The sequence below is a fragment of the Ranitomeya imitator genome, chromosome 4, assembly GCF_032444005.1.
Source record: "Ranitomeya imitator isolate aRanImi1 chromosome 4, aRanImi1.pri, whole genome shotgun sequence".
NCBI lineage: Eukaryota > Metazoa > Chordata > Amphibia > Anura > Dendrobatidae > Ranitomeya > Ranitomeya imitator.
This window is the reverse complement of record NC_091285.1, coordinates 321296883-321312359: the sequence shown is the minus strand read 5'-3', so window position 1 is coordinate 321312359 and position 15477 is coordinate 321296883. Positions and strand designations below refer to the sequence as shown.

The 15477-nt window shown below is 46.6% G+C and overlaps 1 protein-coding gene across 7 annotated transcripts in view; it reads left to right on the top strand.

Annotated features, from left to right (window-relative positions):
* CADPS2 (calcium dependent secretion activator 2) overlaps positions 1-15477 on the top strand; it is an 854105-nt gene that overhangs the window by 606890 nt on the left and 231738 nt on the right. For all 7 annotated transcript variants that reach the window (XM_069764895.1, XM_069764893.1, XM_069764892.1 and 4 more), the window contains exon 18: positions 4041-4197. In XM_069764895.1, the coding sequence (XP_069620996.1) occupies positions 4041-4197 (157 nt within the window). The remainder of the gene's footprint in view (positions 1-4040; positions 4198-15477) is intronic.

Below are 15477 nucleotides of genomic sequence, written 5' to 3'. Positions count from 1 at the left end.
TAACCCTTTGTTTACTCCCCTTGTTACTATAGATTGGTTAATGTTATTGGCTCCCTGCGAGGAGACTATTGCCACCCTTTTCTTTGTTAGCCAACTAAACAACCTTGTTATACAGCTTTGTTCTGCAATCCCTGCGATACTGCATTTCTGCACCTGCTTACATGCCTACACAGCTCTACACATTCCATTGCGCAGGCGCAAGACATTGGTCACTACTTGGATGACAGAGAGACATCATCCACTTAGCTGCACTTCTAAAGGTACCGTCACATTTAGCGATGCTGCAGCGATCTAGACAACGATGCCGATCGCTGCAACGTCGCTGTGTGGTCGCTGGAGAGCTGTCACACAGACAGCTCTCCAGCGACCAACGATGCCGAAGTCCCCGGGTAACCAGGGTAAACATCGGGTTACTAAGCGCAGGGCCGCACTTAGTAACCCGATGTTTACCCTGGTTACCAGTGTAAATGTAAAAAAAAACAAACACTACATACTTACATTCCGGTGTCTGTCACGTCCCCCGACGTTCTGCTTCCCTGCACTGTGTAAGTGCCAGCCGTAAAGCACAGTGGTGACGTCACCGCTGTATGTAGTGTTTGTTTTTTTTTACATTTACACTGGTAACCAGGGTAAACATCGGGTTACTAAGCGCGGCCCTGCGCTTAGTAACCCGATGTTTACCCTGGTTACCAGTGAAGACATCGCTGAATCGGCGTCACACACGCCGATTCAGCGATGTCTGCGGGAGATCCAGCGACGAAATAAAGTTCTGGCCTTTCTGCTCCGACCAACGATGTCACAGCAGGATCCAGATCGCTGCTGCGTGTCAAACACAACGATATCGCTATCCAGGACGCTGCAACGTCACGGATCGCTATAGTTATCGTTGTTAAGTTGTTCAGTGTGAAGGTACCTTAAGAGGCAGCGTTTGAAGGCACAGGGGCGGCGCTGATCACAATGTGGTGACACCCATCAAACCTGACTGCTTAATTTTCAAGTTTTCTAAGGTATTCATGGGCACGTCTGAGGATTTAAAGGGGTTGCAGGAACCCCTTACTTAAGATCTTAATGGTGATGGGCAGCGATTTATAAACCAAAAAACTTGTGACTGGTTTCTTTTAATTTTCATATAAAATGGTATGTTTTCAGGTAACATTGGGCCATTGTAACAGTAAAGGTTCACACTCATCAGCGTAAATAACATTGGTCCGATGTTGTTCCGGAAAAGTAGGACCAGTGTGATTCATGTACAATCCTATTTTTAGCAAGTAGTATCTGTCTGACGTGTATGCAATGATTTTTATCAGCTTTTACATACAGCAAGTCCCTGTAATTTTAAGCTAGATTTCTAACTAATAAAGCAATGTTATATACCGATATAGATAGAAAGATGTCATTGAGATATTCAATCAGTGCTTTACGTGCGTAGTTTTCTGTACTTGTATTTTCTTCAAAATTAAATAAATAAAAGAAAGAATAGCATGGCGTCCCCTTAATTTTTGTTAACCAGCTGAGGGAAAGAAAACAGCTGAGAGCTGGTCTTAATAGCCTGGGAAGCTGTCTACTTAGCCTTTACTGGTTATTAACAAGAGGAGACCTCCCAAAAATGACATGGGGACACCCCTATTATTAATAATAAGCAAAGGCTAGGCAGACAGCTGCGGGATGATATTAATGGCCTAGGAAGGGACCATGGATATTGGCCCCTTGCGAGATCAAGAACATCAGCCTTTAGCCGCCCCAGAAATAATTTTCACATCCATTAGTTGCGCCAATTCAAGTGCTTAACCTCGCTCTTACCACTTGCCCTGGTGCAGTGTCAAGAGGGGTAATAGTATATCGATTAATGTCAGCTTTGTAATGTCAGCTAACATGAAGCCCAGGGGCTAAGACACCCTCATTATTAACCCACTGTCAAATCTAATAAAGACAAACAGAGTAAAGTCTTTTATTTGAAATCAAAACTCTCCAACCATCTTTTAGTCATTTTTTAATATCAAAATAAAAATCAAAGCAAAAAGTAATTCTCACCTGTCTGTAGATAATCCCTATGTGATGCTCTCCGATGAAGAACTCCAGCTCTGCCTCATCCAGATGGTTTGATGAGTGGTGGCATGATGCGAGCGCTCAGCAAGCTAGCAGGATTACACTGATACAGCAGTATTCATAGTCTATGAACCCCGGTCACCTTACTGATGTCACCACTCACATTGTGAACTTCGGTGTCGGCGCTGGACACTGCAGGAGCAGTCTCATGCTGGTGTCTCAGTGTGATCCTGCTGACTTGCTGAGTGGACGAATCTTGCCACCCCTCAACAAAGCATTGGGGTGTACCAGAGCTGAAGTTCTTTGTGGGACAGCATCACATAGGGATTATGTGTGGACACGTGAAGTTTACTTTTTGATGTTCATAAATGGGTAAAATAGGGTTGCAGAGTTTTTATTTCAAACAAAAGACTTTACTCTGTGTTTGTCTTTATTACATCTTACTATGGAGTTAGCAATTGGGTTGTGTTATAGACACCTCTCGATTTATGTTTGGATATGACGGTCAGTTTTTTTGATATATGCCTCTCCATTACTAACCTCCTGGATTGATGTCAGCTGACATTACAAAGCTGACATCAACCCCAATACTGTTACCCCACTTGACAACGCACCAGGGCAAGTGGGAAGAGGAGAGTCTAAGTGATAGAATTTCTGGGTCGCCTGAAGGCTGATGTTCTAAGTCTATGAAGGTTCCAATATCTATGGTTCCTTCCTAGGCTATTAATATCAGCCCCCAGCTGTCTGCCTAGCCTTTGCTGGTTATTAATAACTAGATTGTGGCCCGATTCTAACGCATCGGGTATTCTAGAATATGCATGTCCCCTTAGTATATGGACAATGATGATTCCAGAATTTGCAGCAGACTGTGCATGTCGCTGATTGGTCGAGGCAACCTTTATGACATCATCATCGCCATGGCAACCATTATGACATCTACGTCGATACTGTGCCCGTCGCTGAATCAGAAACGTGGGATTTCCAGGACAGACAGACAGACAGATGGAAAAACCCTTAGACATATAGATAGCGGGGATCCCACTTTATTTTTATGTTTGGGTCACCCCTTGTTAATAACCAGTAAAGGCTGTGAGCTGATATTAAAAGACTGGGACTCTGTGTTTATTTCCCCCTTCCCAGACTATATACTTCAGCCCCCGCTGTCGACTTTCCCTCATCTGATTAATAAAAAATATGGAGGACCCATCTCCATTTTTTCTTTTATTCTATCTATATATCTATTGCATTCTATTTGTTCGGGATGTGAATTTACTGTACTGCGCTGATGAAATGTCAGTTGTAATGAATGCAACTTTAAAGGGAATCTGTCACCCTAAAAATCGTATATGAGATAATTCCATCGGCATCAGGGGCTTATCTACAGCATTCTGTAATGCTGTAGATAACCCCTTGATGTAACCTGAAAGGTAAGAAAAACAGGTTATATTACACTAACACAGGGGCGGTCTTGCTGCAGTCCAGTCCGATGGGCGCCCCGGTCCGGGTCTGGCGCCTCCTATCTTCATACGATGACGTCCTCTTCTTGTCTTCCTGCCGCGACTCCGGCGCAGGTGTGCTTTGCCCTGTTGAGGGCAGAGCAAAGTACTGCAGTGTGCAGGCACCGGGAGAGGTCAGAGAGGCCCAGCGCCTGCAGACTGCAGTACTTTACTCTGCCCTCAACAGGGCAAAGTACGCCTGCGCCAGGGCCGCAGTAGGAAGACAAGAAGAGGACGTCATCGTATGAAGATAGGAGGCGCCGGACCGCGACGCCCATCGGACCGGACCACAGTGGGACCGCCCCTGGGTGAGTATAATATAACCTATTTTTCTTACCTTTCAGGTTACATCGGGGCTGATCTACAGCATACCAGAATGCTGTAGATAAGTCCCTGATGCCGATGGCCTTATCTCATGCGATTTTTGGGGTGACAGGTTCCCTTTAAATTCTTGGTCCGCTTTTCAGTTTTTGATTTGCAATGTTTCTTTGAACATAGGCATTTTCCTGGTGGCCAGATCTGATTGCAGAGCATGCTGAGATATTTTGGTCCCTCTTCTCAGTTGATATGAACTCTGCACTAGAAGCACAACCACAAGACTCTTGGGAAAGCTTCCCACTTTTTCAGTTGCTGAATAACTTTCTCAGGACTGACTGTAAGTAATTATTTTCATAATGACTTAAGATTTGGATATACTGAAAGAGATGTGTGTGATATAAAAACTCTGAATTTTATTAAGTATGGTATATTGTTGCTCAACCATGCAACATAAATCACAATTTCTTACATAGATATTATAAATTCAATGTGTTCATAGCAAAACAATATATAGGGGAAGATTTATCAATGGTACAAAGGATTAGTGGAAATTTAATTCCCTTTATTTTAGCTTTTTTTTAACCCTACTGTTCTGTTCGGTCTGGGGAGACCTATTTTGAACTTTGGTATTTTTTGGGGTGTTCAAGATGCGGTTCTGAAACTTGTGGTTGATTGACTTAAATGAGGATGGGTCGGTCGGCCACGGGTTTCAGAGCCGCATCTTGAATATTTTAAAGAATATTGAAGTTCAAAGTCGGTCATTTTTGACCAACAGAACAGCAGGGTTAAAGCAAGATAATCCATAATAGCAGTTGCTATAGGTATCAACTCCACTTTTCCTTTGTACTACTTTTTTTTAGGACGCTCTCCTAATATTTTTATTTATATGTATTCATTTCTTGTGGCTTTCCAGATATTTTCCAGCAATTATAAGAAATATATGTAATATATGTTATTAGAGAAATTTGTGTGTGTGTTCTTCAAATATGACACTTGACATCTAAAATGATCATTTTCTAAATCATACAGCTAAAATTATTCACTGACTGTCAGCTTATTCAGGGCTCATACTTACAATTACGTATGAAAGTCTTTGGTAAGGAGAGGGATGTAGGAGCAAAGAGACACAGAGAGAGTGCAGCTTCTAGTAAGATTATTATCTCGCCTACTGTTGGATTCACAGCTACACTGCTCAGTGCTATTGTATAATGCCCTTGATTTTTTTTTTGCTGCTGCTTCAGAATATGCAATAGAGCAACGAGAGCAGAAATCCTTTGAGATCACTCTGTACTGTGTATGAGCTAGTAGCTAGCCTTCACCCACTAGTTTAGAGAAAACTGAAAATTAGAGCAAGAATATGTGGAGGGGAAAACTGTTGAAAAAAATGCTGATTACAGTATAGTGTTATTCATCATGTACACACATTACCTATTCTGAAAAGTCACTGAAAATGACATATACTTTAAGGACTATTTGTTGCTTTCCCTTACACTGAATAAAAATCTGTCTGATTGTTCGATGGATGACAAAGCTGTAATATTTTTTCCATAACTCTAATGAGCTAAGCACCTGTGTGTTGTGACTTTGTGGTCATTACATGACCACAAAAGTAAAATATCCTCTGGAAGTAAAATATGATTGCTCCCATTGGAAGGCTGCAAGCGGTAACTAAAAAGTAAGAGGAACTGTCAAATTAAATTACTTTTATTCGATGAAACAAATTCTATTCATTTTTTTTTTTTTTTTTTTAACTCTGCAACTATTTTTTATTCCATACATCCATGGTTGTACAACAAATCCAGGAAGATGATCAAAATACAATGTCCTCAGTTCACAAGTTCCCAATCTGAGATCGGTAGTTCCACTGGCTCCGTACCAGGCGATATCCACTGTCTCCCAACTTTTGATTGGCCCACAGCCTTTGGTATCTCCAGTCAGTATAGTGTGCAATCACTGCAATGTTCCTCCATATGATGGATATCATGACCGAAGCTCATGGATACCCCTCCAGCCAATAATCCGCCTCCAAAACTCCATAGTCCATTCATCCCAGCTCAGTTCTTCTCACATCAAAGTCACTCCAACAGCTGCCTAATACAATCCGTGTCCCTTTTTTCTCCCTCCTCCTTAAAGGGAACCTGTCACCCCGTTTTTTGCGATTGAGCTATAAATACTGTTAAATAGGGCCTGCGCTGTGTGTTCCTATAGTGTATGTAGTGTACTCCGATTCCCCACCTATGCTGAGAAATAACTTACCAAAGTCGCCGTTTTCGCCTGTCAATCAGGCTGGTCAGGTCGGGAGGGCGTGGTGACATCGCTGGTTCTTCCTCAGCTTTACGTTGGTGGCGTAGTGGCGTAGTGGTGAACAAGCAGCGCGCGATCTGCGCTGTAATCCCTTGCATCGGTGGGGGCGGCCATCTTCCTGGGGCCGCGCGTGCGCAGATCGAGTGCTCTGCTGCACGGGGCTTCAGGAAAATGGCCGCGGGATGCCGCGCGTGCGCATTAGAGATCGCGGCGGCCATTTTCCCAAAGCCGAGTTTGCATCTCGGCTTTGGGAAAATGGCCGCCGCGATCTCTAATGCGCACGCGCGGCATCCCGCGGCCATTTTCCTGAAGCCCCGTGCAGCAGAGCACTCGATCTGCGCACGCGCGGCCCCAGGAAGATGGCCGCCCCCACCGATGCAAGGGATTACAGCGCAGATCGCGCGCTGCTTGTTCACCACTACGCCACCAACGTATAGCTGAGGAAGAACCAGCGATGTCACCACGCCCTCCCGACCTGACCAGCCTGATTGACTTGCGAAAACGGCGACTTTGGTAAGTTATTTCTCAGCATAGGTGGGGAATCGGAGTACACTACATACACTATAGGAACACACAGCGCAGGCCCTATTTAACAGTATTTATAGCTCAATCTCAAAACACGGGGTGACAGGTTCCCTTTAAGCATTTTCTTTAGTTCACAGAACAAAGCGTATTCCATCACCTGAGGCTGAATGCTTGCTTTACATTTAGGCCTCTTTCACTCTTCCGTCTTTCCATCCGTCCCATAGACTTGTATTAGTGACGGATTGTGACGGATGGCCATCCATGTCATCTGTCGTGCACTGGATCCGTCGGAAAATAGCGGTACGTCGTGCAGAGAAAACGTTCAGAGGAACGTTTTTTCTGCACGTCGGAAAATCAGTCAGCGACGGGTCCTGCGCTGTCCGTCGTCGGCTATAATGAAAGCCTATGGGCGCAGGATCCGTTGCTGACCGTCACACACAGGAATCCAGCGACTTATCACGTTTTTCCCCTCTGAGCATGCCCAGAAGGATTTTCAGATCTCTCTCTCTCTCTCGTCCCTGGACATTTGATTCCCAGAAATTTCTCCATTGACATTGTGGCAACAACACAAACGACGTATCCGTCATTACACTGGATGCGTCACACACGTTTTTCACTATTTTCGTGACGTCCGTCGATACGTCATTTTACTGCACAACGACGCACAGCAGAAGACGGAAGTGTGAAAGAAGCCTTTGCAATTTACTGTCTGGCCTTAGGTCTCTTTCACACATCAGTCTTTTTGTTTTCGTCAAAATCCGTTGTTTTGTGAAAAAAAAAACGGATCCAGCAAATGTTGCTGTTGGATCAGTTTTTTTCTCATAGACTTGTATTGGCGACGGATTGTGACGGATGGCCTTTGACGTGTATGTCGAAAAATCGGACAGCAACGGATCCTGCACTGTCTGCCGTTGGCTATAATGGAAGCTTATGGACACAGGAACTGTTGCTGTCCATCAAAAGACGGAATCCAGCGACACATTCCGTTTTTTGAAACTGAGCATGCCTTGAAGAATTTCTAATTCCTGTAATTTAACCCATTTTTATCGGTCATCCATGACAGTACCACGGAGAGAGGGGATCCGTCCTTCAGGAATAGGAAACCTACAGATACATAAGGGCGTCACCTCTCCCACGCATCAGTTGGTTTCCTCTTCCTGGAGGACAGGATTCCCTACAGATATGACTTCAGTTCATCTATCAATACCCAGGCCGGCTGTCCGACTCAGGTAGCGAGGGGGTCTCCTACCTTGGGCAGTGTGGGTCCCTGTAAGCGCCACGGTTGATCCGGGTAGAGCTCCACAACAGTGAGCGGTGCAGAGAGGAGCGGGGTCCGGAGGAGGTCCGTCTCCAGAGGCCAGCGAGGTGAGTATGTTCTCCCCCCGGGGGTCCGTTCACTCTCCTGGGCCTCTGCTTTCCCTGCCTCTGGTCATCGTCGGGCAGTGTGCGGTGCCGAGGCTTCACGGAGCGTCCCTCTGCGCTCTGTTCGGGTCCAGAGGTGACGTGGCGAGGCCGAGACTGGGGGTCGGACCCCGGCTTCTGCCGCGATCGCCGCTATGCTGCGGCCACTAGCCGCAATGTGGCGGCATTCGGCGGGGTCGTCTGGTGGCGCCGTCCCCGGCTTCCCGGCGCGTCCCTGAGCTCACTGCCCGATACTGGAAGTGACGCGCAGGGGGCGGGGCCAGGACCGGAAGTCAAACGACGGCCGGCTTCTGCTGGGAATGCCACTGTGCTGCATGCGGCCATGTCAGCGTGGGGAGCGGTCAGGGGCCGAGGGGGGTGGAGCAGTGACAGGCACGGGTAGGGATGGATTCCTGGCCACACACCTGCACATGATCCGGATCCGGGGGAAGGGCTATATATAGCCGAACAGAACGCTGCAGGGCTGCTTGTGAGCCTATCTGCAGCTATGGATGAGCCGGAACCTGCCGTCGGTCTGCTGGAGCAGGAGTAGGACAGAGCCTCGGAAAGGTCCCATGCAAAACACCCAGCCGAAGACCCGCAGACGCAGTAACCAGCCCAGTCACAAATCTAAACAGAAGGATCCGGTTCGCTTCCCCAGTAATCCGGTACCTACCGCTACTGCCTGGGTAAGAGATCTTCGTGAACGTACCCTGATGCAATTTTTTCCTATGTTTATTTCCATAGGGAAAAAATGCGCTGGTAAGGTAAAGAACAAGGAGTGCGCACTATGCGGTTGCCCTTTGCCAGATGCCTACCCTGAAAGACTTTGTCAGTCGTGTGTGCGACAGACGGTAGGGAATAAAACGATGGGACATTGTGTAGCAGTAGCTCCAGTTAAATTACATAGCCTTTTTTCTCCGCTCCCATAGGTGGCGGAAGAGTCTCCCGATTTTACTTCAGACCTTAGAGAGATTATCAGGAAAGAAGTAAAAGATTCCCTAAAATCTTTGTCCCGGGGGAGCCTTCCAAGAGAAGAAGGGGAGCCTAGCGCCTCAGATTCAGATTCGTCCGCAGGCCCTAGAAAGGAAAATGATTCGGAAACCTCCGTCTCCTCGGCGTCCTCTTCAGAAGAGGATTCTAATCGATTCTGCTTCCCGCTGGACCAGATGGACAAGCTGATTAAATCGGTTAGATCCACCATGGGGGTGGCTGAAGAAAGGCCAGAACGTTCAGTGCAAGACCTAATGTTTGGCGGTCTAGACCCGAAAAAGCGTAGATCATGTCCGCTTAATGACAAGGTTCAGAACCTTATCAAAAGGGAATGGAAAAAGCCAGAGAAAAAAGGCTCCTTTCCACCGGCCTTTAAACGGAGATATCCCTTTGAGGACCCCTTGGTGAACACGTGGGATAAGGCACCAAAATTGGACGCAGCGGTGGCTAAGGCGTCTAAAAAATCCTCTATTCCCTTTGATGATATGGCTTCCTTAAAGGATCCTCTGGATAAGAAAGCAGACTCGCTTCTTAAAGGGACTTGGGAGATGTCGACGGGTGCCCTAAGACCGGCAGTATCTGCGACTTGTGCAGCCAGATCAATGATGGTCTGGCTGGATCAACTAGGGTCTAAATTGGATGATGGAGTCTCCAGAGAATCCATGTTAAAATTCCTGCCAACAATTCAGAATGCCGCTGCTTTTCTCGCGGACGCATCTGCAGATTCCGCAAGAATGGCGTCTAGAGCGGCAGGATTATCAAATGCGGCACGCAGGGCCCTATGGCTGAAATGTTGGTCAGGTGACCTTCAATCCAGATCCTGTCTGTGCTCTATTCCATGTGAAGGAGAATACCTGTTCGGTCCAGTCCTAGACGAACTGCTGGAGAAAGCCGGAGACGAGAAAAAGAAATTTCCCAGTCTACCGACTACTTATTATAGGCGTCCCTTCACTGGGAAAAGGTTCTTTCACAGAAGACCAGAGAAGATGGGACGATACAAAGAAAAAAGTACTGGAATTATGTTTGGAGGTGGGGGACGTCAGGAGCCATCCCGTGAGGTCAAAAAACCACCCCAATGACTAGTCGCCGCGGTGGGAGTTAGACTATCTGCCTTCTACCCGGCCTGGTCCAAAATTTCCAGTAGCGATTGGATTTTGGGAATAATAGCTACGGGTCTGCGGCTAGAGTTCTCCTCTATGCCTCATAATTTTTTCAGAGTTACCCCACTCATGTCCTCTCCAGCAGAGCAGGTGGCCCTGGAAACAGAAGTTCACGACCTGCTTAATAAGAAATGTCCTATCGGAGGTTCCGGAAGGAGAACAGGGTAGAGGGTTCTACTCTCCTCTATTCCTGATACGTAAACCAGACGGCTCCTTCAGAACTATTATCAACCTTAGGGCTCTTAACAATTTTCTGACCGTACAATCGTTTAAAATGGAGACTGTTAACACCGCAATAAAGCTACTGTTTAAAAACTGCTTTATGGTACTATTGGATTTAAAGGATGCCTATTACCATATCCCCATTTATGCAGGATACCAGCGATACCTGAGGGTGGCGGTCCGGTTGGATGGGGTGGTCAGACATTTCCAGAATAGGGCACTCCCTTTTGGTATATCGGTCGCCCCTCGGGTGTTTACTAAGGTAATGGCTGAAGTTATGGCCCACCTACATGAGTCTGACATTCTAATAATCCCCTACCTGGACGATCTCCTTATCGTGGGTAAAACGGCAGATCACTGTCTAGAACAATTACATAAAGTTATATCTGCCCTGGAGCGTCTGGGGTGGTTGCTAAATGTAAAAAAATCACTGTTACAGCCCATGACGGTGCAGCGGTTTTTAGGTCTGACCTTGGATTCCCAGGTTCAGGAATACCGTTACCTCACGAAAAAATTGATCGCCTGCACCTTCAGGTGCTGAATGCCTCTAAAAACCCCACCATGTCCCTTAGGAAAGCGATGTCTCTGTTAGGCTCTCTCTCATCCTGTATTCCAGCGGTCCGATGGGCCCAGTATCATACAAGGATACTTCAGGGCGAGGTGCTGTCACAACAAAAGATTATGGGGGGTTGTCTAGAGAACCAGCTGACTTTATCCCAAGACACTATTGTATCCCTCGAATGGTGGCTAGACCGAGAGAACCTATCAACAGGGGTCCCCTGGGAATATAATGTAACTCGTATAGTCACCTCAGATGCTAGCCCTTCTGGGTGGGGGGCTCACATGGGTCATATATTGGTCCAGGGGCTTTGGGATCAGCGTCAGATGGAAATGTCCTCCAACCTGAAGGAATTAACGGCAGTGGAGCGGGCCATTAAAACACTCCTTGTCTATCCACAGGGCCACCACGTGCGGGTATTCTCCGACAATCGGGTCACCGTGGCATATATAAATCACCAAGGCGGAACCCGTTCCAAATCCCTAATGAATGTCTCAGATCGTCTGTTCCAGCTAGCAGAGCAACATCTTCTCTCATTGACGGCTCTTCACATAAGAGGAGCAGAAAATACTATGACGGATTACTTAAGCCGCAACACATTGAGGCAGGGAGAATGGTCCCTGAATGGCTCCATCTTCAACCTCATTGTGGAAAGGTGGCGTCAACCGGAGGTAGATCTTTTTGCCACAAAAGAAAACAGAAAAGTGACACAATTTTGCTCTCTGCACCCCAGAGAAAATCCTCTGTCAGTAGACTCCCTCCTCATAGACTGGAACTTCAGGCTAGCTTACGCCTTTCCTCCCCTGTCTCTACTTCCTTTTGGTGGTGAGGAAAATCAGGAAGGATTACCAGACATCCCGGATCTCCTATCCCAGGGCCCAGTCTACTATCCTCGGGCAGTAGGCCTTCATCTGACGGTGTGGATTTTGAGCGGGCGCTGTTAAAAGATAGGGGGTTCTCTCCGGGCCTCATTAACACTCTGCTGAAGAGCAGAAAAATAATCACCACAAAAACTTATGTCAGGATCTGGAAATGATTGCTTCAAAACTCGAGGGTAGTAGCTGGTCAGTCAATACCAATAGACCAGATTTTGGAATTTTTGCAAAAGGGGTTAGATATGGGGTTATCCCCAAACACTCTTAAAGTATAGGTGTCGGCCTTAGGGGCCCTCTTTGGCTGCAACATTGCTGAAAATTACTGGGTCAGCAGATTCATCAAGGCGACAAAACGGTCTAGGCCAATGGTGAAGAATAGGGTCATGCCATGGGACCTGAACCATAGTCCTCTCAGCCATGACAGAGGCCCCATTTGAGCCAATTTCTTCATCCTCTATTAAAAATCTGTCTCTTAAAGTAGCCTTCCTGGTGGCTCTAATGTCAGCACGTAGGATAGGCAACATCCAGGCATTATCCAGGGTTCCCCCCTACATGCAACTTAGGGATGATAGATTGATACTGTCCCCCGATCCAGCGTATCTTCCTAAGGTAGTGTCCAGATTCCATAGAACACAGGAGATAGTTCTTCCATCTTTCCTCCCTAATCCTACTAATGATAAGGTAAGGAATCTACACACTTTAGATGTAAAAAGATGTATCCTGGAATATCTAGCAGTGACTGATCCTTGGAAGATAGATAACGCCCTATTCGTGTCCTATCAGGGTAGCAGGAAAGGTCATAGGGCATCAAAATCTACACTAGCTAGGTGGATCAGGGAGGCTATTTCGCTGGCATACATCTCAAAGGGCAAGCCGGCGCCTGAAGGTCTAAAAGCGCAATCCACTAGAGCTATGGCGGCCTCGTGGGCAGAAAGGTTGGAGGTGTCGATCGACCAAATTTGTAAGGCTGCTACTTGGTCTTCTCCAGACACTTTCTATAACCATTATAGATTGAACCTGGGTGCCTCTTCTGACCTCTCTTTCGGTGTAAGGGTGTTTCAAGCCGTAGTCCCTCCCTAGATAGTTACTCTCTGTAATTCTCTCCGTGGTGCTGTCATGGACGACCGATGAAGTCTTAATTACTCACCGGTTAACGGTGTTTTTTTTAATCTCTGTCTCTGATTTTGTTCCTTTAAAGGGAACCTGTCACGCCCCCCTCCCCCCCCAAGGCGTTTTTAACTTAAAGAACCACCTTGTGCAGCAGTAATACTGCATTCTGACAAGGTGGCTCTTTTAGTTCTGGGTGCTGTAACTGCCAAAATAATCAGTTTTGTAATTTGTCCTAAATACCTTTAATTCAGTCAAGGAGGCAGGCCTTTCCCCCCCTGCTGCAGACGCCACACAGCCGTCACTCAATTCTTTTTGGCGCCGGGCGCCGCCTCCTCACCGCTGTTTTGAAATGAGCCTGCGCTCTTTCTCCTGCCTTGGGCAGGCGCAGTGAGCGCTGCCCGTCTGTCCTCATATGCAGTTCAGCTGACTGCGCTTGTGCAGACGCCCTGCCTGTGAATCCCAGCTCTGCAGTGTCTTCTTATTTATTCACACTGAGGGGCTGGGATTCCCAAGCAGGGCGGCCGCACAGGCGCAGTCAGCGAGACTGCATATGAGGACAGACCGGCAGCGCTCGCTGCGCCTGCCCAAGGCAGGAGAAAAGAGTGCAAGCGCCGGCTCATTTCAAAACAGTGGTGAGGAGGCGGCGCCCGGTGCCAAGAAGATTTGAGTGACGGCTGTGTGGTGTCTGCAGCAGGGGGGAAAGGCCTGCCTCCTTGACTCAAAAAAAGGTATTTAGGACAAATTACAAAACTGATTATTTTGGCAGTTACAGCACCCAGAACTAAAAGAGCCACCTTGTCAGCATGCAGCATTACTGCTGCACAAGGTGGCTCTTTTAGTTAAAAACACCTTGGGGGGGTGACGCGTTCCCTTTAAATTCCGGCCGCAGCTGCTTCGACGTACAGTACAGACCAAAAGTTTGGACACACCTTCTCATTTAAAGATTTTTTGGTATTTTCGTGACTATGAAAATTGTACATTCACACTGAAGGCATCAAAACTATGAATTAACACATGTGGAATTATATACTTAACAAAAAAGTGTGAAACAACTGAAAATATGTCTTATATTCTAGGTTATTCAAAGTAGCCACCTTTTGCTTTGATGACTGCTTTGCACACTCTTGGTATTCTCTTGAATATATATGAGGTTTCACCTTCATGAGAACAAAACTTTGTGTCATCTAGTTTCCTCCAGGCATATTCCATGTCGTCCTTGCGAATAAACTCCACAGTCCCCATTTCACCCTGGTGTACATCAGCATTGAAGACATCCCCAGCTTGTCTCATATGATCTTTCAGATCCTGCCAGCTCCCCGATGGGGGAAGCCCTGAGACAAGGATTCTGTATTTAGTTAGCTGGAACAGGGGTCTGTTTCTCCTGCGTCGTATTCTTTTAACCCCTATCTGACCTCGGACGGGATAGTATGTCCGAGGTCAGATCCCCTGCCTTGATGCAGGGCTCCGCGGTGAGCCCGCATCAAAGCCGGGACATGTCAGCTGTTTTGAACAGCTGACATGTGCCCGCAATAGGTGCGGGCAGAATCGCGATCTGCCCGCACCTATTAACTAGTTAAATGCCGCTGTCAATCGCAGACAGCAGCATTTAACTACTGCATCCGGCCGGGCGGCCGGAAATGACGTCAACGCCGACCCCCGTCACATGATCGGGGGTCGGCGATGCGTCTCCATTGTAACCATAGAGGTCCTTGAGACCTCTATGGTTACTGATGAGCGGTGGCTGTGAGCGCCACCCTGTGGTCGGCGCTCACAGCACACCTCCATTTCTGCTACATAGCAGCGATCAGCAGATCGCTGCTATGTAGCAGAGCCGATCGCGTTGTGCCTGCTTCTAGCCTCCCATGGAGGCTATTGAAGCATGGCAAAAGTAAAAAAAAAAAAGTTAAAAAAAAATGTGAAAAAATATAAATCACCCCCTTTTCGCCCCAATCAAAATAAATCAATAAAAAAAAAATCAAATCTACACATATTTGGTATCGCCGCACTCAGAATCGCCCGATCTATCAATTAAAAAAAAGCATTAACCTGATCGCTAAACGGCGTAGCGAGAAAAAAATTCGAAACGCCAGAATTACATTTTTTAGGTCGCCGCGACATTGCATTAAAATGCAATAACGGGCGATCAAAAGAACGTATCTGCACCAAAATGCTATCATTAAAAACGTCATCTCGGCACACAAAAAATAAGCCCTCAACCGACCCCAGATCACGAAAAGTGGAGACGCTACGAGTATCGGAAAATGGCGCAATTTTTATTTATTTTTTTTTAGCAAAGTTTGGAATTTTTTTTCACCACTTAGATAAAAAATAACCTAGTCATGTTAGGTGTCTATGAACTTGTAATGACATGGAGAATCATAATGTCAAGTCAGTTTTAGCATTTAGTGAACCTAGCAAAAAAGCCAAACAAAAAACAAGTGTGGGATTGCACTTTTTTTGCAATTTCA